Source organism: Mobula hypostoma, chromosome 23 (genome assembly GCF_963921235.1).
Source record: "Mobula hypostoma chromosome 23, sMobHyp1.1, whole genome shotgun sequence".
Lineage (NCBI taxonomy): Eukaryota > Metazoa > Chordata > Chondrichthyes > Myliobatiformes > Myliobatidae > Mobula > Mobula hypostoma.
In genome coordinates this window covers 17,925,560-17,950,271 of record NC_086119.1, presented here as the reverse complement: position 1 = coordinate 17,950,271, position 24,712 = coordinate 17,925,560, and the positions used below count along the sequence as shown (strand labels likewise).

The 24,712-nt window shown below is 39.2% G+C and overlaps 1 protein-coding gene across 1 annotated transcript in view; it reads left to right on the top strand.

Moving 5' to 3' along the window:
* LOC134336991 (nuclear pore membrane glycoprotein 210-like) overlaps window positions 1–24,712 on the top strand; it is a 146,805-nt gene that overhangs the window by 86,053 nt on the left and 36,040 nt on the right. Inside the window, exons 23-30 of the mRNA XM_063031734.1 lie at window positions 5,833–5,965; window positions 7,446–7,508; window positions 9,258–9,437; window positions 12,468–12,548; window positions 18,721–18,852; window positions 20,378–20,536; window positions 21,195–21,286; window positions 23,676–23,850. Coding sequence (XP_062887804.1) covers window positions 5,833–5,965; window positions 7,446–7,508; window positions 9,258–9,437; window positions 12,468–12,548; window positions 18,721–18,852; window positions 20,378–20,536; window positions 21,195–21,286; window positions 23,676–23,850 — 1,015 coding nt within the window. The remainder of the gene's footprint in view (window positions 1–5,832; window positions 5,966–7,445; window positions 7,509–9,257; window positions 9,438–12,467; window positions 12,549–18,720; window positions 18,853–20,377; window positions 20,537–21,194; window positions 21,287–23,675; window positions 23,851–24,712) is intronic.

The window sequence follows — 24,712 nt, the reverse complement described above, 5'->3', positions numbered from 1 at the left end:
ATTATTTATGTCCTTCTTAGTGAAGACAGAACCAAAGTAGTTACTCAGTTGGTCTGCCAAGTCCTTGTTCCCCATGATCAATTCACCTGTTTCTGACTGTAAGGGACCTACATTTGTCTTAACCAATCTTTTTCTTTTCACATATCTATAAAAGCTTTTACAGTCAGTTTTTATGTTCCGTGCCAGCTCTCTCTCATAATCTTTTTTCCCTTTCCTAATTAAGCCCTTTGTCCTCCTCTGCTGGACTCTGAATTTCTCCCAGTCCTCAGGTGTGCTGCTTTTTCTGGCTAATTTGTATGTTTCTTCTTTGGAATTGATACTATCCCTAATTTCCCTTGTCAGCCACGGGTGCTTCCAGAAATTCCAGCCATTGCTGCTCTGCTGTCACTCCTGCCAGTGTTCTTTTCCAATCAATTCTGGCCAACTCCTCTCTCAAGGCTTTGTAATTCCCTTTTCTCCAGTATAATACTGATACATCTGACTTGGCCTTCTCCTTCTCAAATTTCAGGGTGAATTCAAACCTAAAGCTTCTTTTACCTTAAGCAAGTTCTTAGGATTTGGGGGCCCACACCAAACTTCTTCAGCCGTCAAAGGTGAAACAGTCGCTATTGTGCCTTTTTCACCACACAGCCAGTATGTACAGACCACGTGAGGTCCTCGGTGATGTTTATGCCGAGGAATTTAAAGCTGTTTGCCCTCACAACCCCAGATCTATTGATGTCAATAGGGGCTAGCCTGACTGCTTTCCTCCTGTAGTCCATAACCAGTTCCTTAGTTTTTGCAACGTTGAGAGAGAGGTTGGTTTCTTGACACCACTGTGTCATGGTGATGACTTCTTCTCTGTAGGCTGTCCCATTATTATTTGAGATTAGGCCAATCAGCGTATTGACCTTTTGGCTTGCATTTTCTATCTCCTGTTGTAATTTTTTAGGCCACATCCTTACTACTGTTTTGGGGGTCTGTTTACAACTCCCGTCAGGGTCTTTTTACCTTTGCGTTTCCTTAGCTCTATCCACAATATGTGGAGAGTGCTTAAAGGTCAACTCTACAGGACAAGTATGTTCCAGTAAGAAGGAAAGACAAGGACAGCAAGGTAAGGGAGCCTCGGATGTTGAGAGAGGTGGTGAATTTAGTCAAGTAGAAGAAGGAAATATATAAGGTTTACAAAGCTAATATCACACAGACCCTTAAGGATTATAAACAAGTCAGAAAAGAACTCAAGAAGGAAATTAGGAAATCCAGAAGAGGCCATGAAAAATGGGTGTATTTTAGGATTAAAGAGAATCCCATAGCTTTCTGTATGTACTTCAAGAGGATAACTAGGGAGCAGGCAGGACCACTCAAGGTAAAGGATGCAATATTGTTTGGAGTTGAAGGATGTGGGTGAGGTCCTAAATATGTATTTTCCATCTGAAGTTACCAAGGAGAACGTCATGGAGGATAGGGAGACAGGATCCAGTGCGGAGCATGCTAATTTGCTAAGCCATTTCAAGATAAAGAAGAAAGTAGTGTTGGGTCTCTTAAAGAACATTAAGGTGGATAAATCCCCAATATCTGATGGGATATACCCAGGTTATTGAGAAAGGCCAATATTTTCATATCTTCTCTAGCCAAAGGCAAGGTTCCTACAGTCTGGCAAGTAGCTAATGTTGTTTCATTATTCAAGAATGGAAATACGGATAATCCTGGAAACTGAGGACTGATGAGTCTCTTATGAGTGATATGGAAACAATTGAATAGGATTCTTGGGGATAGCATTTATGATCCTTTGGAAAATCATGTTCTAAGTAATCATGTCTTCACAGCTTTGTGTAGAGTAAGTCATGTCTTACTAACTTAAGGGTGGCACGGTTAACGTAATGCTTTACTTCATCAGCAGTTGAAAGATCGGGGTTCAATTTCTGGTACTGTCTCTAAAGACTTTGTACGTTCCCCGCATGACTGTGGATTCCTCCAGGTGCTTCAGTTTCCTCCCACATTCCAAAGGCATATGAGTTAGAGTTAGTAAGTTGTGGGCATGTTATGTTGGCACCAGAAACATGGCAACACTTACAGGCTGCCCTCAGCACATCCTCAACGTGAAAAAAGCATTTCACTTATATTTCGATGTTTCAGTGTATGTGTGACAAATATTGCTAACCTTTTCATTTTTACCTTGAGTTTTTCAAGGAGCTAACAAAGGTGATTGATGAAAACTGAGGGTAGTGGTGAGTGGGACTTGTTCTAGCAGAAGGTATGTCACTATGACGTTCGTCAGGGATCCATACTGGGAACTTTGGTGTTTGTGACATGTGAAAATGACCTGGATGAAAATTTAAGTGGGTGGGGTACTAAGTTTTTCAACGATGTGAAGATTGCTGGTGTTGGAGTAGATATATATAATACTAAAAATAAATAGTGCAGTAATGGGGTTGAAATCTGATGGCGGAAAGAGCTTAACCTGGCCAGATGTGAAGTTTTGCACTTTGGGAGATCAGATGTAAAGAGCAGCACACTGTTAATGGCAAGATCCTTAACAACGTTTACATGCAGAGGGATTTTAGGTCCATGTCCATAGCTCCTTGAAATTGGCGACACAAATTGATAAGATGGTAAAGAAGGCATAGAGCATGCCTGCCCTTTATTAGTCGAGTAAATGTGTTCAAGACCATGTCTGGAGTATTGCATTCAGTTTTGGTTGCACCATTATATGAAAGATGTTAAGGCTTTGGTGAGGCTGCAGAAAGGGTTGCTGCCTGGATTAGAGGACTTCCAAGGAGAGGCTGAACAAACTTGGGTTGTTTTCTCTGGAACAGTAGAAGATGTGCAGTGACCTAATAAAAGCTTCTAAAATTACGAGTAACATAGACGGCCAGTATCTTTTTCCAGGTTGAAGTATCTGATACCAGAGGAAATGCATTTAAGATGGTGTGGTGGGGGGGGGGGTTGGTAAGTTGAAAGAAGCTGTGCAAGGCTCGTTCTTTTTTGTAGAGTGATAAGTGGCTATTGGTGGTGGAAGCAAATATGATAGAAATGTTGAAAAGGCTCTTAAAATATGCAGGAAATGGAATGATATGGACATTGTGTATACGGAAGGGATTAATTTAGCTGGTTTCGATTACTAATTAGTTCAGCATAGCTTTGAGGGCAAAGGACCTGTTCTTGTGCTATATTGTTCTCTGTTCTATATTTGTTTCAAAAGATATATTCATCTCTTTAATGCTACTAATAATTTCATTTTCAGATCAAGCAGATGTGCATTTTGATACATTTTTGCCAGTTATTTATTTCCTGCTTTAAAAGCTTTTTTACCCAAGTTCTCTACCTCTTAACAAGATCCTAGGTCTGCCATTTAACATCTACTTCACACTAACGTCATGCATTTGTAGCTTTCTTGGCTTCCATTAATTGAAGCTGTGAGGCAGCAACTCTACAATTGAACTAGTATTCCACATATTTTAGACAAGAAAGACAAAGAGTAAAAGGAATGTGAAAATTTAGAGAGAAACAAATTAAAGTTTCATGCAGGAAGTAAAAGAAGAGAAATTCTAACAGTATGTCATGGTCCGGTCCGTGAAGTCCGTATTCCGGTTCATGGTCCGGTCCATTGACCCTTGCTCCAGGTTTTCCTGTCTACCCTGTTTCTGTTCTTGTTGATCTCTAGTTGAGTCAGTTGATGCTCGTTGGGGCTGGCTGCATAAATACCTTCAGAGACCAGGACGTGGCTGCTGGATTGTTCTTGTCCTACTCCTTGTATCCCTTCCTCTACCTCCTGTTTCCTCGCCTGAAGCCCTGCCTTGTCTTGCCAGTAACTTTCGTCTCGCCTTGTTTTGCCAGAAGCCTTGCCTTGTCTTGCCAGTACCTCTTACCTCATCTGAAGTTCTCATCTCACCTTTGTTTGCCAGAAGCCTTGCCTTGTCTTGCCGGTAACTCTCGCCTCACCTGAAGTTCTCGTCTCGCCTTGCATTGCCTGAAGCCTTGCCTTGTCTAAACTCTCGCCTCGTCTCGCCTGCAGTCTTGTCCTGGAGCCACCCTGTACCTAGCTCCCTTCCTGTCCCTTGCCTCCGCCCAGGTAAGCCAGGCCGTCTTGCCGTTACCTGCGGTTGGTTCTGTCCCTTGCCTCCGTCGGGTAAGCCAGGCCATCTTGCTGTTACCTGCGGTTGTTCTGTCCTTTCCTAGTCATAGTCATAGTCATAGTTTATTGATCCCGGGGGAAATTGGTTTTCATTACAGTTGCACCATAAATAATTAATAGTAATAGAACCATATAATAATATGTAATATGTAAATTATGCCAGTAAATTATGAAATAAGTCCAGGACCAGCCTATCGGCTCAGGGTGCCTGACCCTCCAAGGGAGGAGTTGTAAAGTTTGATGGCCACAGGCAGGAATGACTTCCTATGACACTCTGTGCTGCATCTCGGAGGAATGAGTCTCTGGCTGAATGTACTCCTGTGCCCACCCAGTACATTATGTAGTGGATGGGAGACATTGACCAAGATGGCATGCAACTTAGACAGCATCCTCTTTTCAGACACCACCGTGAGAGAGTCCAGTTCCATCCCTACAACATCACTGGCCTTACGAATGAGTTTGTTGATTCTGTTGGTGTCTGCTACCCTCAGCCTGCTGCCCCAGCACACAACAGCAAACATAATAGCAATGGCCACCTGTTCCATGCCTCCGTCGGGTGATGATCCGCACTTTGCCCAGGTGAACAGCTCCCTGCCCAGGAGGAGCCTACGTAGCCTCAAGCTTGAAGACTCCAGCCTCTTGCCTAGCCTCAAGCCTCAAGTCTCCTGCCTCCTGCCAAGCCTCAAGCCTCAAGTCTCAAGTCTCCTGCCTCCTGCCAAGCCTCAAGTCTCCTGCCTCGCCTCGCCTCAAGTCTCCTGCCTCCTGCCAAGCCTTGCCTCGTCTCTAGCCTCTAGCCTGAAGACTCCAGCCTCCTTCCTCCTGCCAAGCCTCGCCTCTAGCCTCAAGCCTGAAGTCTCCAGCCTCCTGCCTCCTGCCAAGCCTCTCCTCTAGCCTCAAGCCTGAAGACTCCAGCCTCCTGCCTCCTGCCAAGCCTCGCCTCTAGCCTTAAGCCTGAAGGCTCCAGCCTCGTCCTGCCTGCCTGCTAAGCCTCGGCCTTGCCTAGTTCTGGGGTCCGAGCCAGAGGCAAGACCCAGGTACTGGGTCCTTGTCCAGTCTCTGGCTCGGAATCCAAGCCCGGGCTCCTAGCTCTCTTGTCCAGTCCTGTTCCGGGTTCCCGGTTTTCGTGTCCATGTCCTTGCCCTCAGCCTGTATCCTAGTCCTGTACCTAGTACTTCAGTGTCTGTAGTCAGTTGAGGGAAAGAAACAAATGCACAAGAGTGAAACAAGTTAAAAATGTAAGTGGGAAATGGAAGTGAGATCAAAGAGAAATAATAGATAAAAGATAGAGGGAGAATATACATTTTCCAGTTTATTAGGTCATTAGAGCACTGCACAGTGTAATGTTATGAATGCACTTAATTCCAATATTCATGGTTCATGATTTGTTTTCTTTCGCAATGTACATCAGTGTCATGTACTGATTAGTTTTAGCAAAATACAACTGAAGAAGTTTGTTACCTGCACCATAGAACTGTTGACAATTTGTATAGAGCTTTAGGAAGCTCATCAATTGAAAGGTTGGACGTGGCTTTCCTGCATATAAGCAAATTTTCTTTTCTTCCAGCCAGTTATACAATACAATATCAATTGCACTAATGGTGGTTATGTATAGATGCATTCCCTCAAATAGTCCTTGTCAAAGAATTGTAGTTCTGAGAAAGTGTTGGAATATGTTGTAAAGTACAAATACTTCCTTAATTTAAAAAAAACTTTTTCAGACCAATTACTAACTTGGATAAACGTGCTGCAAGTTACATAATGAGAGCTATGACCTTAGGGCAAACAACTCTTGTAGCAAGTGTCAGGGACAAAAATGGTCGAAAGCTGAGCTCTGCTCCACGTCAAATTGAGGTAAGTGTGTCTTTCTTTCACATTTTATAAATGAAAGTTAGCTAGATTTGGCATCTGTCTATACATCTGCTTTAGCTACTGAGCCAGAAAGCACTGAATTTAGCTGAGAATGCTTTGCAGAGTTTGCTTGTCACTTTCTTTGAACAACAGAGTAGCAGTATCTTGCTCAGTAATTTTGCTTGTGGTACTGTCACAAGCTTGCTTCTAAAGCTAAAGGCACAGTTTTTCCTCCATTATTTCACCAAGTGATAACAGCAGTAGTAATGAGATTTGGGGCTTCATTTTCCCTCTGCTGAACTGAAAATTGCTAACTGCTCCTTTAATGTCCTACAACCTGCAAGTAATGACAGGACCAATACATGAGTCATCAACCAATTTTTCTCTCATGATAGATGCCAGGTATTGGTCCTGGATGTAATCATGTAGTAGAAATTGGACTATATTAATGGACACTTCTCTCTTTCATGATTTCCTTACATTTTTTTGTTAGGAATCCTGGCTGTACTAATTTGGAAAAAGATCTTTGTGGAGTTCCCTGTTTTTTCTGTTAGCAGATATAGATTTTGTATTTCAGGGGGTATTTAACTCATTATATTTTACCCCTTTGCTACAGTGACTTCCATATTGGTAGCAATTTTGCTATACTGTATTATTAAATTGGACCCAAACAGAACATTGGCTGGGATTCCAACTGGCCAAATTTCCACCCTAGTACTCTTCAGAGTTTTTACAGGAATTCAGCTTTAGAAAAGATAAAGTTAGCATTCAGATTACATCTATGAAGGAAGAAGGAGTTGAAGTTACAGGTTGATAGTCCTCTATCATAGCTGAAGAATATCTGAGATATAATAAGCTTTAAGAGAGTATAGAGGCAAGGATGTGGAAGGACCATATACCAGCTGTTATATTCTCTGTCAACCATTTTATCCTGATGTATGGATGTCTGCCCAGTCACTGTTAAAAATGTTTGACCTGACTATTTCTAGAATTTTCTGTTTTATTTCAGACTTCCAGTGTTCACAGTATTTTAATTTTTGTTTATATGTAGAAGAGCAAATTGAAAGCTACAGATGACAGACCAGTTGCTGAAAAAAATACTTTTCGTGAAAGCATTACACAGTTATAAAATACAATATTTTGCCCAGGTGTTGACTAAAATAGTACACGGTAAAGGGAAATTAAGATTTTTAAAGTAGCTATTTTTGAGGTAGGACAGTATTTGCTTTTATTACCCTATTGATTTTTAGAGTCTCAAGCCAAATTCAACCTCACGATTAGGGTTCTAATTTGTCAATTGTACTTTTGATCTTAGTGTCAAAAAGCCATGTTGCTTTCTTAAAGATATGAATGCTGTATAATGTATACTTTAATAAATTGGATACATCATATTTTCTCATGCTTAAAAAGTAAGGACTAGTCAGGCTTTGTAATATACTGTATATCTCTCATCATACTAAACTGCAATTTTCTTTGGCTCCAGGTATTTCCACCTTTTAAACTAATCCCACGGAGAGTGACATTGATCGTTGGTAGTATGATACAGGTTAGCAGAACCAAGTAAAATCAGAATGCTTATTTATTGCACAAATGCAGAAGTTAGCTATGACATAAAACTAAATGTTTTTAAATAATAGTATAATATCATAGCATGCAAAGAACTGAGAACCAATGTAGATTCAGAATGGTTGAGAATCTTAATATGTGGATTTATAGTGCTTGGAATTTTCATGATTAACTAGCTCCTTGATTTCCCAGTCATTCTCATCACTTCAGTTCTGATTCTTCTTGGGTGAGAAACCAAAAATTTCCTACAGGTATCAAATATGACAGAATTCAGGGCAGCCTATAAACTGTACACTTCACCATTACTGTAAGGGTAAGAGTTGTCAGATTATCAGTGAGACATAGTGATGTCTTTGAGAGTTTAGATTGATCTTTTTGCACCAGTGCCTCTGTTGCTTACTAAGATTTTGCAGCTGGGTAGAGGAAGATAACATCTAACTAAGCAATAGCTCCTCCAACAATCATCAGCACTTGTCATGGGGCAGGTGATGTACGTAGATCCCTTGCAGTCCTTATGCTTGTTCCTGTGGCGAGGTGTTCATATGACAATGTCCTGCTCTAAGCATTTTGTCAAGAGAAGTTATCAAACAAGAAATTGGCCTTTTGCAATTCTGTTTGAGAATCACAGTTTGTCAAAGTGGTATGTCACTTCTCACCCTGGACAGAAGGTCATTCTGGAGGATGGGTCTCTCTCCTGCTTTGAGGTGAGGACAAGGATTTTTTTTCCATGGTTGAAGTAATGATCGTCTTTGGGCTCATCGAAAGCTTCCAAGGCTTGGATGTAAACCGCAAAAAAATGCAGAGAGATGCGAATGCAGCCCAGCCTCTCTTCCATTGATTCTGTCTATACTTCTCAATGCCTCAGGAAAGCCGCTAATATAATCCAGGACCCTTCCACCCCGGTCATTCCTCTTCTCCCTCCATCCCATCAGGCAAAAGATGCAAAAGCTTAAGAACACATTTCACCAGGCTCATGGATGGCTTCTATCCCACTCTTATCAGACTCTTGAATAGACCCCTTGTATGATAAAGATGAATATAACTTCTTGATTACTCAATCAACCTTTTCATGGCCCTTCCACTTTAATTGTCGATCTGTACTGCACTTTCCCTATAACATTTCTGTATTTTGTTTATTTTCTTTCGTGGTACTTGTATATGGAATGATCTGTCTGGATGGCATGTAAACTAATGCTTTTCATAGTATCTCTGTATATATGACAATAATTAATTGTCAACCAATTACCAATACACACAGAAGACCCAGCAAGTTGTTTCCATGTTAGAGTCAGCCAGAGTGTCTTAAAGCATTGGAGGCTCAATAGACTGCAGATGCTAGAATCTGGAGAGAGAATAAAAAAAAACAAACCAATGGAGAAACTGAGCAGGTCAAGCCACAGAGAATTAGTACAGATTTCAGGTTGAGATCATATTATCAGAGTAAAAGTCAAGAATGAGGTGTGGGAAGAATTGTGCTGCCTCAGGTGAGCTTGAGGTCGATGGACAGCCAGCAGGATTTGAAGGAAAGGGAAACAAATACACAATGAGCAATAAGAAAGTTTGTTAGAAACTGGCTGCTTTATTTTTAAATTGTAGTGGGACTCTCATTTGTATATCCAAAAGCGCATTGCATCAAAAACTGTACTTTTCTAGTTAGATACATGAAAGTACTTTTGACAATTCTTTACAAGCACAATGCATTTTCTAATTTTGTTGCAATTAATTGCAGGTGATGCCTGAAGGTGGTCCACAACCACAGTCCAATATTTATTTCTCCATTAATAACAAGACTATTGCTAAAGTAAATAAATTAGGACAGCTTACTGCCTTGGCAATAGGAACTGCAAAAATGACTGGTATTATCCAGGCTGTTGATGATGACACAGGAAGAGTGGTTGTTTTCTCTCAGGTAATGCTATTTTTGCCTTTGAATTTGCTATAAAGCATGCGTCTACCCAAATACCCAGCGTTTATATATCATGACTTGTGGTTATATTTATTATTTGTTTTATGTATTAGAGGCTCACTGCAATTTTTTTCCAAAATCAAAAACAAGTGAGTCACTTTAGACTTTCCAATTTTCTGTTACTGGAATGTTTGCATTCAATTTTACACAACACTATCATGAAAATAATCTTTTGTAAAATCATAATAACACAGGACACCATTCGGTCCAAAATGAGCCCATGCCAGTACTCTGTAGAGCAATCATATCATTCGCATTCCCCAGCTGTTCCCCTGAGCTCTGGCAAATTACTTTCCCTCAAGAATTTGTATAACAGTTTAGAAAGGTTATCTAAGTTGTGACTCTACTTTTAGATTATACAGTAGCATGCAAACATTTGGGCACCCCGGTCAAAATTTCTGTTACTGTGAACAGTTAAGTGAGTAGAAGATGAACTGATCTCCAAAAGTCATAAAGTTAAAGATGAAACATTCTTTTCAACATTTTAAGCAAGATTAGTGTATTATTTTTGTTTTGTACAATTTTAGAGTGAAAAAAAGGAAAAGAGCACCATGGAAGAGTTTGGACACCCCGCGATTTGAGCTCTCAGATAACTTTCACCAAGGTCTCAGACCTTAATTAGTTTGTTAGGGCTATGGCTTGTTCACAGTCATCATTAGGAAAGGCCAGGTGATGCAAATTTCAAAGCGTTATAAATACCCTGACTCCTGAAACCTTGTCCCAACAATCAGCAGCCATGGGCTCCTCTATGCAGCTGCCTAGCACTCTGAAAATTAAAATAAATGATGCCCACAAAGCAGGAGAAGGCTATAAGAAGATAGAAAGATAGCAAAGCATTTTCAGGTAGCCGATCCTCAGTTCGTAATGTAATTTGGAAATGGCAGTTAACAGGAATGGTGGAAATCAAGTTGAGGTCTGGAAGACCAAGAAAACTTTCCGAGAGAGCTGCTCGTAGGATTGCTAGAAAGGCAAATCAAAACCCCTGTTTGACTGCAAAAGACCTTCAGGAAGATTTAGCAGACTCTGGAGTGGTGGTGCACTGTTCTACTGTGCAGCGACACCTGCACAAATATGACCTTCATGGAAGAGTCATCAGAAGAAAACCTTTCTTGCGTCCTCACCACAAAATTCAGCATCAGAAGTTTGCAAAGGAACATCTAAACAAGCCTGATGCATTTTGGAAACAAGTCCTGTGGACTGATTAAGTTAAAATAGAACTTTTTGGCCACAATGAGCAAAGGTATGTTTGGGGAAAAAAGGGTGCGGAACTTCATGAAAAGAACACCTCTCCAATTGTTAAGAACGGGGGTGGATTGATCATGCCTTGGGCTTGTGTTGCAGCCAGTGGCACGGGGAACTTTTCACTGGTAGAGGGAAGAATGAAGTTAATTAAATACCAGCAAATTCTGGAAGCAAACATCACACTGTCTGTAAAAAAAAAAGCCAAAGATGAAAAGAGGATGGCTTCTACAACAGGATAATGATCCTAAACACACCTCAAAATCCCCAATGGACTACCTCAAGAGGCGCAAGCTGAAGGTTTTGCCATGTCCCTCACAGTCCCCCGACCTAAACATCATCGAAAATCTGTGGATAGACCTCAGAAGATCAGTGCATGCAAGACGGCCCAAGAATCTCACAGAACTAGAAGCCTTCTGCAAGGAAGAATGGGCCAAAATCCCCCAAACAAGAATTGAAAGACTTAGCTGGCTACAGAAAGCGTTTACAAGCTGTGATACTTGGCAAAGGGGGTGTTATTAAGTACTGACCATGCAGGGTGCCCAAACTTTTGCTTCGGGCACTTTTTTTGTTATTTTGAAACTGTAAAAAATGGAAATAAAAAAGTAATCTTGCTTAAAATATTAAAGAAATGCGTCATCTTTAACTTTATGCCTTTTGGAAATCAGTTCGTCTTTTACTCACTTAGCTATTCACAGTAACAGAAATTTTGACCGGGGTGCCCAGACTTCTGCATGCCACTGTATCCAGAATAAATACCACTTTTTAAAAAACTTAACTTTTTATCATTTCTCTGCAGAAATCATACTCAGCGCTCATAGTGAAATGCCATTTTTTTCAATTTGATTTGCATTTTGATGATCTGAAGAATGTGACTGACTCATTTCAAAAATAGGAAGCTGATAAAGTGGCTTAGAGCAATCCTTGCAGTAGATCGGCGCAGAAAGTGTATCCTAATTGACCTCTGTGTTTCAGCTACATTGATACAAGAGATATTTTATTGTCCAAGGTTACCAATGCTTTCAAATGATAGTTAAGGTGATTTTCAGTCATTAGAGATTTAGTATATTGACATTGCAAATACTATGTCCAATTTGTAGCAGCGATCCACAGTAAAAAAAAGAGAGTACCTGAAAGGTAAATTTCTTTAAATCTTTATTGTTTTTATCATGCAAATTGGAGACCTAACCATGCATTAATTGTTTTTCAGCACTTATGTAAGCATAAGATCTAGGACATTAAATTGAAATCTGGGAATTTGCAAAGCGCCAGGTCTAATATCAGGCTGTGCACAATGTAAATTTGATAACAGCAATGATGGCTCCAGCCAAGGCTCTTAACCTGAAGGCTAGACATTTGTTAAGCTGCTGGAAGAACAGCTGTATTTTAAAGGTCATCAGTTCCCACTCAGAAAAAAATCCAAACCCCAGTCACGAATGAAATCGTGCTGTACTGCACATATACAGCAATTTGTCATCCTTATGTATTTGGTAATGGCTATCTTCTGTTTTCCTGCCCTTTTGTGACCATACAATGCCACTACACTTCTGAAGAGTGGGATTGTCAATGTGAAGCTGAATGATTATTTATTAAATTGTATGCAAACAATATTTTAAGTTGGTTTGGACATGCATATGCCTATGGAAATCTACGTAGATTAACTAACAATTTACAACAGGCTGCACTAATATGAAATTAAATTTTGTCAATAACTTCAAATTTTTTGACAAAAAGGATGAAGTGGCTGTAGAAGTGATTCAGCTAAAGGGGATAAAAATCCATGCTCCAGTAACCAGACTGCAGACTGGAACTCAGGTATAGAGTTTAATCTTTTTGTATACTTACAATTAAATAGAATCATAGAGCAATACAGTACAGTATCAGGCCCTTTGGCCCATCTAGTTCATGCCAAACTGTTATTCTGCCCAGATCCATTCAGCTATACTTGAATCATAGCCCTCCCCACCCTTGCATCCATGTATATATCCAAACATTTCTTAAATGTTGCAATTGAATCCTCATCCACTACTTCTGCAGGTTGCTTGTTCTACACTTACACCACTCAGCTTCCCCTTTAATATTTTATCTTTTACCCTTAATTTCCAACCTCCAGTTCTAAGCTCACCCAACCTTAGTGGAAAATCCTGCTTGTATTTATCCTATTGATACTCCTCATAATATTGTACACCTCTTTTGAATCTGTCCTTATTCTCCCACACTCCAGAGTATTTGCCAGTTAAGATGGCGCTACTGAACATGTGTGACAGCATTCTGATAGTCAAATAATTAAGAAATCCGACTAAAAACATCACTTGAAATACCTTTTCTGAGGTAAATTGTGTTAAATTAGCACAGCAAACAGTGAAGGGGCGGGCGATGGCAAGGCGAGTTTGAGGGATAAGTCAAGATGGTGTGTGGCAGAATCGTTGCAGATGGAGTTCTGATGCCTGTACAGCTGGTCCAGGTGTGAGGTTGGATCACTCTGGGCAACGAAAGGAGAAATTGGGGGCCAGATATAGGAGATTTGGTGCCCATTCAACTGGCCCGGTGCAAGGTTGGTTTGCTCAGGGCATCAAGCTTACTTGAAGAGCTTGAGAGTGGCTTTGAGCTGGGTGGCGAAATCTAGGCCCAGAGCGAGTTGCTGGGTGGCGTGGTCTAGGCCAGAGCTTTACGCTGCAGCCCAGTGCGAGGTACGATACATTGTATAGACAATTTAAACGCTGGCCCAGATTAGGGGCCAGAGCCTCTCTCCAGGGCGCCATAGTCTTTCTCTGTTCCATTGTTTGGTCAATTTAAAAGTCGGCCCAGGTAGATTGAAAAGACAAGGTGTCGGGATTCGGAGTGAGAACCGATGTCACTCATTCTCTGCAATGGTCACTCCTCTCTCTCTATGGCATTAACTCTATGAAGACTTCCTTGACTGTTGTGCTCCATGCAAACTAATATGATGAACTGATAAACAAGGCTTTGGGCCTGCTCCAGGCAGTTCAGATCTCAGGACTCAATTTTTGGCTCAGAATATTGTCTTGTTCATTTCAGTTGTTTGCATGATTTGTGTTTTTAATTCTCTTGTGTATTGGGTGTTGGCATTTTATTTTTATTTTTATTATTTTTTTTCTTTAACTGGGTTCTTTTGGGTTTCTTGCTTTGTGGCTTCCTGTGAGCAAACAAATCTCAAGGTTGTATAATTTATACATTCTTTGTGTTACGTACCCCGTAACTGGGTTGCCAAACCAGCAGAAATGGACCACTCAGTTGGAGTCTGGATTACTGGAACTAAGAGAGTTTTATTAAAGAAATAAGCAACACAGTACTCTAATAGTAAGGATATAAATGCAACAGGTTAGCAATGAATAAACACACATGTACACAGAACTAGGATAATAGGGTCAATCAGCTCTATCGCAGTCTAGGGGGTAAAATGTTCAATCACAAGTGACAGAGTTCAGTTTAGTTCAGTTTGCAGTAATTGCCGTCGTGCCGTTGGGGAGAGAGAGAGAACGAATGAATATGCAAATCGGATTCCAAACAGACCTTCGATATTCCTCGCAGTTAGCTTTCGGGCGAGCCCTTTGTAATGTCTTCTGAGGTCACCGACTGTGACCCCTCTGTTCCAGACACGATCGTTCTTCAGCAGTGAACCCGGCACCCAGGCAAGGGCGGACACACACCAGCTTCCCGCCAACCGTATCTTTCCACCCTGTGCGTCTATGGCTGGTCCTGCGACCAGACCTCCAAAACTCCCACCGACTTGTGGGGGCGCAGCGCTTCCAGGGTCTCGTTACCTCGTGGTGTCGTGTCTTAGTGAACCTGCCCCTTTTTATTCCCCTGCTGGGGTATCGCCTGTCCATCACACTTCAAACAGTTCAAGGTTCAAAAGGAGCCGGTCATGACAATATTCAGACTGGTGTCTCCTTCCGTTAAACTCTCTCGTCTCTTCATTAACATTTCCAAATGCTGCTCCATTGTCTTACTCTCTCTCCTGAAGACAGGTGGCAGATCAACTGTTGATCCCACTGGTGCTAGCACAGGACAGTTAACATCTTAGTCTATCTGTACTTTTGTGTATTGGGTGTTGGCATTTTATTTTTATTTTTATTATTTTTTTTCTTTAACTGGGTTCTTTTGGGTTTCTTGCTTTGTGGCTTCCTGTGAGCAAACAAATCTCAAGGTTGTATAATTTATACATTCTTTGATAATAAATGTACTTTGATTCTTTGAACCTATTCAACCTTTCCCTATAACTCAGGTCCTCAGATCCAGCAACAATCTTTGTAAATTTTCTCTATACTCTTTCCTCTATCTTTCCTGTAGAGAGGTTACCAGAACTGCTTGTTATTTTCCAAATTTGAAGAAGAAGAAGAAGAATAATGCCCTTAACTCCGAGTGGAGTCATCGGGACGCCGTCATGACAGCATTTTTTTAGCAGGCTTTCTTATTTTTACGAGGCCAAGTTGCTAGCTAATGCTCAACCCAGCACGGATGAATAGCGTGCAAGGGAGCCGACTAGATTTGAACTCGGGAACCTTCGCTCCGAGGTCTGGCGCTGATGCCACTACGCCAGCAGCCAGCCATTTTCCAAATTTGGCCTCACCAATATCTTAAGAAAGTTCAACATAACATCCCTTTGCGCGTGGCTAAATGGTTAAGGCGTCGGTCTAGTGATCTGAAGGTCGCTAATTCGAGCCTCCTGTTGTGTCCTTGAGCAAGACACTTAACCACACATTGCTCTGTGACAACACCAGTGCCAAGCTGTATCGGCCCTAGTGCCCTTCCCTTGGACAACATCGGTGGCATGGAGAGGGGAGACTTGCAGCATGGGCAACTCCCGATCTTCCATACAACCTTGCCCAGGCCTGCGCCCTGGAAAACCTTCCAAGGCGCAAATCCATGGTCTCACGAGACTAACGGATGCCTATTAACATCCCAACACCTGTATTCAATAATCTGATATATGAATGTTAATGTACCAAAAACTCTCTTTATGACAGTATTTATCTGTGACACCATCAACAAACTTATTCGTAAGGCCAGTGATGTTGTGGGGATGGAACTGGACTCTCTCACGGTGGTGTCTGAAAAGAGGATGCTGTCTAAGTTGCATGCCATCTTGGTCAATGTCTCCCATCCACTACATAATGTACTGGGTGGGCACAGGAGTACATTCAGCCAGAGACTCATTCCTCCAAGAAGCAGCACAGAGCGTCATAGGATGTCATTCCTGCCTGTGGCCATCAAACTTTACAACTCCTCCCTTGGAGGGTCAGACACCCTGTGCCGATAGGCTGGACCTGGACTTATTTCATAATTTACTGGCATAATTTACATATTACTATTTAACTATTTATGGTTCTATGACTACTTATTATTTATGGTGCAACTGTAACGAAAACCAATTTCCCCCTGGGATCAATAAAGTATGACTATGACTATTTTCATTGAATTGCGAATCTGTACACTTAGATCCCTTTGTTCCATTAAACTCCTCAGTGCCCAGTGTTCACTTTGCAAGTCCTACCCTGGTGTGTCCTCCCAATATCTGCAATATGCACATTATTCATAACTCCTGAACAATCTCGAACAACTTGCCTGTGTACGTTATTTCCATTGGGAATTTAGTACATGAACAACACACACCAATGTAAATCTACCGTTAACTAACTTCACAATTATTGCTGAGGGGAGTTTGACCAGCACTGTGGTGGGCACAGTCACTGCCCCTTATTACTTGTCCTAGTTGAGAAGCTATCGGCGGTCACTCTCCTACAGTTCTTGTACTCCTTGTGGACTGCAATTCCAAGAAAGAAAATAACTTACCATGAAGTCTGTGACTACATTTGGGAACATGGTGACATAAGCAATTCATCTGCTGGCAGAGACAGAGGGAAAAGTTGTAATATTCCAAAAAAGATAACTGGTTGTTAGTAATATTTTTGTTCACATTCAATTTTTTAAAATATCCTCAAAACAAAATTAATTATTTCTCAATACAAAAATGCACAATATAACACAATTGCCTGGAAATTCATACTGCATCCATTGAAATAAATGAAATTTACAGGTAGAGTACACGCCGCTAATATTGTTATATAATTTATTGATAACAGCCCAGGATAAATTTCCAGTTAATATTTTTTGCATTGTGAATCACACCATTTTAAAGGAAAGGAAGAGGCTAGTTCTCCAAAATTTAACCCTTATTTCTCACTTGTGATCTTTTGCATTATCTGTGCTTTGAAGATGTTATGAAATCTGCTTCCAGACCATTTCAATACTTCAGTCTGTTTTTAAATAAATGTCTGTTTTTAAACTTCCCCTTGGCAGTGAATGTGTATTGAATCCAAATAACCAGCTTGTTGAATTCATATCGTATAAAATTATTTTGAGGACAGCAAGAAGTGTATACATTTATAACTGTTGTACGTTCTTTATACATTGTTCATCAGCATTCTGACAATATTGTGACTTCTGTGTGTCTATATGCAAAGAGAAGGGTAAGGGAATTGCCTTGCAAAACTGGGTAGAAACTTCCTCTTGAGGTTCTCTAGCATCATGCATTTCAACTCTATTTGTAACAAGGAAATTTGAGTCCCTTATAATATTAAATAATGGATTGAAAATTGGCTGAATGATGAAAACAGAGTTGACGTAAATAGTTCTTTCTCATCAGGGAGTTTCCAAGGATCAATTCTTGGACCTCAATAATCTACTCATCATCTAATTTAATAATCTGGAAAAGGGGACAGAATGTAAGGTACCCAATTTGCCAATAACACAACAGTAGGTGGAAGGGTGATTTATGATGTGAGTGTGGAGACACTGCAGTGGGTAAAAATTGGCAAATAGCGTTTAATGTGGGAAAATAAGTCAGGCACTTTTGAATCAAAGGGAAGATTATTATCTAAATAGAAAAGGACTGCAAATGAGTGAGTTTTGGAGTGATCTAGGAATTCTTTTGCCTGAATCACAAAAAAGTTAGGCAAGTGCAGCAAGTAATCCAGAGGGTAAGTGGCATATTGGATTTATGGCAGAGTAGTTGGATTTTAGCAATATGGAAGTTTTATTTTAACTGTAGATGAGTAAGGCTGGAATACTGTGGACAGTTTAGATCCTATTACATAAGGAAGGATACAGTGGCATTAGAGGCAGCCCAAAACATATTTACTAGCCTGAGATGGGAGGACCGAACTGTCAGAAGTGACTTAACCGGTTGGGTTTGTCTTTGGAGTTTAGAAGAATAAGGAGTGATCTTATTGGAACATGTAAGATGCTCAGGGAGCATAACAGAGTAGATATCAAGATGTTCTCTCTAAGAGGATTTAGTTTCAAGATAAGGGGCTGGTAATTTAAAATGAAGATACTTAGAAATTCTTTCTTGAACAGAGTGGTAAATCTTGAGACTTCTCCGCCCCGGAGAGTTCTGCAGGATGATGTTTTTTAGAAGTATTTACAATGAAGGTAGATATAATTTGAAATATTTGGGAATTGAAGACTCTGGGGAGTTGGTAGAGAAGAGGAGCTGAGGCTAACATTGTATGGCTATATTGATACTTAATGGCAGGGCAGGTTAAGGAGTGTGGTAGCCTACTCCTACTCCTGTTTTCCAGTGTTCTTATGCTATTGAGTTCCAGTTCACTAACACAACTTGTATTAATAAAATGAACTTATAGATTATAAAAAGATTTTTTAGTATCAGAATAATTCATAGTGAAATGGATTGCTAACTATTTATATTCCATATAATGTTGAAAAGAATTAACTCTATCTGTCTTGCAATAGTCAATAAAATCTTCAAAATAGATAAGACTTCTGCATTATTTTTAAATTATATTTTGCTACATGTATTTGGCCTTTAAAACTATAAACACTTAGCTCTACCGCAAAATCAGTTCTGTATTGAATAAAAGCAAACTACTTGAAAGTCTAAGCTCTGTTTCTACGCATAAGGATACAGAGCCATAAAATATGACACATTTTAACTCTTCAGGTACCAGTGCATGTGACAGGAACCACAAGTTGTCAGACTCCATTTACCTTTGGTAATGGAATACCTGGTCTGACATTTCATTGGACAACAACAAAACGGGAAGTTATTGAGCTTGTCACCAGACACTCAGAGGTAATTTGTCATTTCTCTCAAATATTCATACTCTTAATATTTAATCAAGTGCATAACGTTAATTTGATATTTAGAAACAAAATCTTAACATCCATTAGCTAAACGCTTCAAATAACTATATTCTCCAATTTTAAAATACATGATTTTTTCTGCAATTTTTTTTGTTGTAAGATAACAGGATAATTAAGAAACCTAAGTTTGGAAGCAGAATTAGAGAAATATATGTTACATTCATTTTCAAAAGAAATGGAGATCTTAAAGTTTTTGGTTTATTCTCTGTCAAAGGTGATAATTTTTTCTTATATTTCCTTCCTCATTTATAAATGTATTTAATTTCCTTCCTAGGTATGTGTAAGAGTTTATGCAAATATCCCCCTGACTGAGAGATATTGTGACCTTAGATGTTTTTTGAAAGGAAAGTTGTATAGGCAATTAGATCAATAGCTTCTAAAAGCTATTTTTTTTTATTTTTTCTGACTTCTGTGTCTGTTCCAATGTCAATTCAATTAGATTCCAACCATTCAGAAACATTGGGCAGCATAGCAATGATGTTCAATAACTCTCTCATATGGTAAAACCAGAAAGGAAAAAAGTACAACTTTTAACAATATTTTAAATACAAGTACTTTGCCATGCACCAAAATAAATATTACATTCAAATTAAGGCTAAAATACAAATATTTAAATAAACCTTTTATCTTTTAAAATTTTTAAGCAATTGCAATCTATTGACATAAACACGAGAAGTTCTGCAGATGCTGAAAATCCAAAGCAGCACACATGTACATATAATTAGTTATTAAAAAAGGAAATTACTCTTCCTTTTAAATACTCAGTTACACTTTATGCAATATATGTAATATTTTCAAAGTATTTTACAGCAAAACTTGTACATATTTAAAATTTTCATCACTTCAGTGATTTCCTTTGAATAAATTGGGAATGCCTACAAAGAAAAGCCTGCCTTGCAAAGGATACTGAACCACTAATAAAAACTTTAGTACTCCCATATTGAAGTATGTATGCATGGAAATCCTGCAATTTGTGACAGTTTCGTGGCATAACATCAATGAATGCTAACAGTTTTATAGTCATAACTATTGCAAAACTCATGCTGTTTTGAAATAACTCTGTCCTGAGGAAATGAATGTTCCTGTAATTCAGTATTTTCTTTCTAATTGTTGTGACTGTGATTGAGTCACTGGAGCCCAAAGCTGATAGATGCAAATAGTATTTATTCAACACAATCAGGCCTTCTGGATCTAATTCTCCTGTCCCCCATTCCATAACTCCTGAAAGATTTAAAAAAAAACTACCTCCCATTTGCAAGCTTGGACTGACCAATTACTATTCAGACCAGGAAAACCCAACCACTTCTCTTTGATCATCAGCAGTGCCCATAACAAAATGGCAGGCTGATGGAAAATAGCCAATTGGTCGTAAACTTAAATAGAAGTGAACAAATTTTAAAACACCAAGGTAACATCTAAATCGTAATGATGCTTGTCTTATGCTTATTCCATAGATTTCTTTAGAGCTTTCTGCAGAACATAATTTTGCCATGTTATTATATAGCCGAGCACAAGGGAAAACAGGTTTGAAAGTCACTGTGAAGGCACAGGATCCATCTGCTGGACAGTTTGAAGGACATGCTGACAGTTTTTCTGATGAGATTCAGATCATGGTATTTGTGTACTTTATTGTTACATTCCAATTTAGTAATAATTTGAGTAAATTCAGAATCAATTCTCAAGTAAATAATCCATTTTTCACATACTGATTTCAAATAGTCTGGAGGATATGGGATTGACTTTAATAGCGCCAGGTTTTAATCTCTCTGGTGACCAATAGAATTGCAGTGAGAGGAAGACGAGAAGGGATAAAAATCTGGTTGCTTTTGAACTATTTACATAGTGCAATGGACAGAAGCCTGTGATGTTATACTGTAAATTTGGTAAATATGAAGTATGTACATAAACATGAATTAAATTTGTTCTCCAATACAACTTTAAAATGTTATGTGACAAAAATTGTTAATTTTTGGCAAATTATGCCATAACTGAAATTGCATTGCCTGTACATCTCAATTATTAGCAGAATCTAGCATATTATATGATCCATACTTTCTTCACTAGAACTGTAAATATAGTCATGGTAAATTATTTATTATGGAATATGATTTATTAAATTTTCATCTGATTCAATCCAGGTAGTTATTTTCTTCTAGTAAGGGTAATAGGAAAATACCCGCAAACTTACCTATGCTTTTTTCAAGTGTGTGACATAGAAAAGCACGTGGATTAATGAGGGCATTTTGATAAATATATTCTCCTTTACTGTAGGTGTTTGGAATACTACAACTTTTGCCTCTCTCTCTGTCAATAGAGGAAATACTCATGTCACCAAATTCCCAACTGAAGTTACAGACTTCTCGGTGAGTTAGTTTCTTTCTTAGAATCGCAGTTCACAGGGACTACAAGAATGGTAGAAGAGTAACCACCGCTAACTTCTCAGCCAGGACAAGTAGTAATGGACAGTAACTATGCTCATGACAATGCTGGTCAAACTCACCTCAGCAACAATTTAGAAGTTAGTGGTAGATTTAGATTGGTGAATGCAGTTCATGCGCTAAATTGTCAATGGAAAAAAGGTGTAAAGCCCTTTTATTAAGGATTATTCAGGAGTTATGGAATTACATGAATATAGCAGATATAAGGAAGACAAACCAGGTTAGCACTTGCAGAGTGAACAGTAGCACACTAAGGAGTGTGGTAGAACAAAGGGATCTGGGAATACAGGTTCATACTGTAATTCCATGGAAGTGGCGTCATTGGTAGATATGGTCATAAAGAGAGAATTTAGCATATTAGCATTCGTAAATCAGAGTACTGAGTACAGGAGTTGGAATGTTATGTTGAATTTGTTTAAAATATTGCTGAAGCCAAATTTGGAATATCATGAGCAGTTCTGGTCACCTACCTACAGGAAAGATGTAAGTGAGATTGAAAGAGTATATAGAAAATTTAGAAGAATGTTGCCAGATGGTGGGGACTTGAGTTGTAGGGAAAAATTGAATAGGTAAGGACTTTATTCCCTGGAGTGTAGGAGAATGAGGGGTGATAAGATAGAAGTGTACAAAATTATGAGGAGTATAAATGCAAGCAGGCTTTTTCCACTGAAATTGGGTAAGACTAAAATTAGAGGTCAGAGGTTAAGAGTGGAAGGTAAAATATTTAAGGGGAAGCTGTGGGGAACTTCTTCACTCAGAGAGTGGTGAGAGTGTGGAATGAGCTGCTAACAGAAGTGAGGGATTCAACTTCTATTTTTACGTTTAAGAGTAATTTGGATAGATACATGGATGGGAGGGATACAGAAGGCTGTGGTCCAGATGCAGGTTGATAGGACTAGGCAGATTAATAATTTGGCATGGACTAGATTGTCCGAAGGGCCTGTTTCTGTGCTGTAATGTTCTATGACTCTATGGCTTTTGCATTGAAATTACAGATGGCAGACGATAGGTGCATGTTCAGGTTAATCAGTGGTTATTCAACATTTCAGAATGAGATCAGGGAAGTTATCAAGAGACCATTTCCTGTCACAAAGAAGAGAAAATGTGCAGATGTTGGAAATCCAAGCCACACACAAAATGCTAGAGGAACTCAGCAGGCCAGCCAGCATTTATGGAAAAGAGTAAATAGTTGGCGTTTTGGTCTGTGACTCGGCCCAAAACAACAACTGTTTACTCTTTTCCATAGATGCTGCCTGGCCTGCCGAGTTCCTCCAACATTTTGTGTGTGTGTGTTGACCATTTCCTGTATTAATACATTGTTAAAGGCATATCCCTGCTCCCTATTGCTAATTCAGGACAGGTCTCTGAACATGTCACTTAACATTCTAGCCAGTTATACATTCATGGAGCCATCCCTCAACACCGTAACAAAAGGGATATATTTTGGATGTCTGGAGTTTGTACTCAGAGGGTTTCAAAATGGACAGTAGTAGTGAATTTTCAAATGAATTCTGCTAGTTGGGATGTGCAACCATTGTAAGTATGTAATTCTGCAAATTTACCTGACTATATTCAAGATATTTAAATGTTTGTTTAAATAAATAAATAAATAAATAAATAGATAAATAAGCATTAATATTGCTGATTATAGCTATCAAAACTGTAATTAATTGTTTATTGTTGTCTTTATGATTAAAAGGTACAAAAAATCATGTTATGTCAGGAGGGTGAGATTCTCTTGGACTCTCTCCTGAAGATTTACTGTGTTCATAAGGACTTGTACTTCCCAGTTACAGCTTCTCTATTCAGGTTTAGTCAGTCACAACACAAGTGGTTTCTTTTTAAACCTTTGTGGCCATCATAGAAATAGAACATTCCACTTCAAACACCAATATCAACATTCCAGATTGGGATAACAAGAAGAAGATATAAGGTGCTACCTGCTAAATCCAGTGACGTACACCATTTATAACCCGAACATAATATTAATTTTCTCTATCCCTCCTATTTAGTGTTGAATTAGTAGTAATTTCCCATCCAAAGCTAACTTAAAAATATCTCAAGATTAATTCAGCCATGCAGTCAGCAAACATTGAAAGTTTTCATATGAATAGTCTTGGCTAATTGAGCTTATTCTTCAGAATTGAAGGCCAGCAGATATTGTGCTGCATTAATCTGTTCCTAAGAAAATGGTAAGTATCAGAAATTCTGAGAATTGCTGTTTTCCACCTTGACAAATTGTTTTTATAGTGATAGGATTCAAAGTATGACACAGAAGCAGGAACTTCTAATACTTTCTTTCTGGAATGAGCAGGGATGGTAAGGCTCTTGTCAATTATGAAGTACGGAAATGTCCAAATAATAAGTCTGTGGTTATGGAGGATGGTCATGGACTTTTGATCTCTGGACACAGAACTGGTTCTTCTGCAGTTACAATAACATCACGCGAATACTTTGGATTGAACCAAACTATTGTAACTGGAGTGAGGGTAAGCACTTTTATTTTCATTTGCAGTGCATTAATGTCTAACACAAAGCAGATCCATAGTTTCTATAGAGAAATTATAAGCAGAGTAAGTGATACATTTGATGGCACCCAAAAATGCAATGTAATAATGTAGCAGCGTACAAAATGCTCAAGGAACTCAAAGGATCAGGCAGCTTCTATGTAGAGAAATGGACAGTTGATGTTTTGGGCCAAGGTCCAGATGAAGTATCCTCCAGCATTTTGTGTGTTGCTCCTGGGTCCAATATCTGCAGTCCCTTGTGCCTCCAGTTTGATACAGTTCATGGCAATGTCCTGATCATAATATTGTTGTGATGTGAATAAAACAAAATGGAGGGTAAGTGCCATCTAACACAGATGAGTAAAAGTTAGTTAATTGATCTTTAAGGTGCTATAATGCAATTCAGAGTGAATAATTTCAAAAAAATTATTACCAGAATTAAGAACAAGGTTCATCTTTGGGACCTTGCTAGTTTACTCTTGAAGACATGTTAAGGGCCTAGTTCTATCAAAAGAAAGTAAAAGATCGTTGAAGTAAAGTGTTTCATTAAAAATTAAAGGAAATTTTAAAGGATCTGCTTGCTCCCTGCAGATTGATTAACTAGGATCATCACTGGGAGGACAGTCTGTAGGTCTTGGTATCTGCTGGGCTCTATTATAGCAATACAGCCGTATTGTTCTAATGAGTGTGGAGTATTTTAATGTTGATGTTTTACTTATAAGACCTTGTACCTCTACAAAATTTCCAGTGTTGATGTGATTTCCTACAAGTGGCTTAAGTGATAAACTAAAATTGTTTAGCTGTTTTGTTTGATGCATTTTGTAGCTGTTGTTCTTCCTGTACA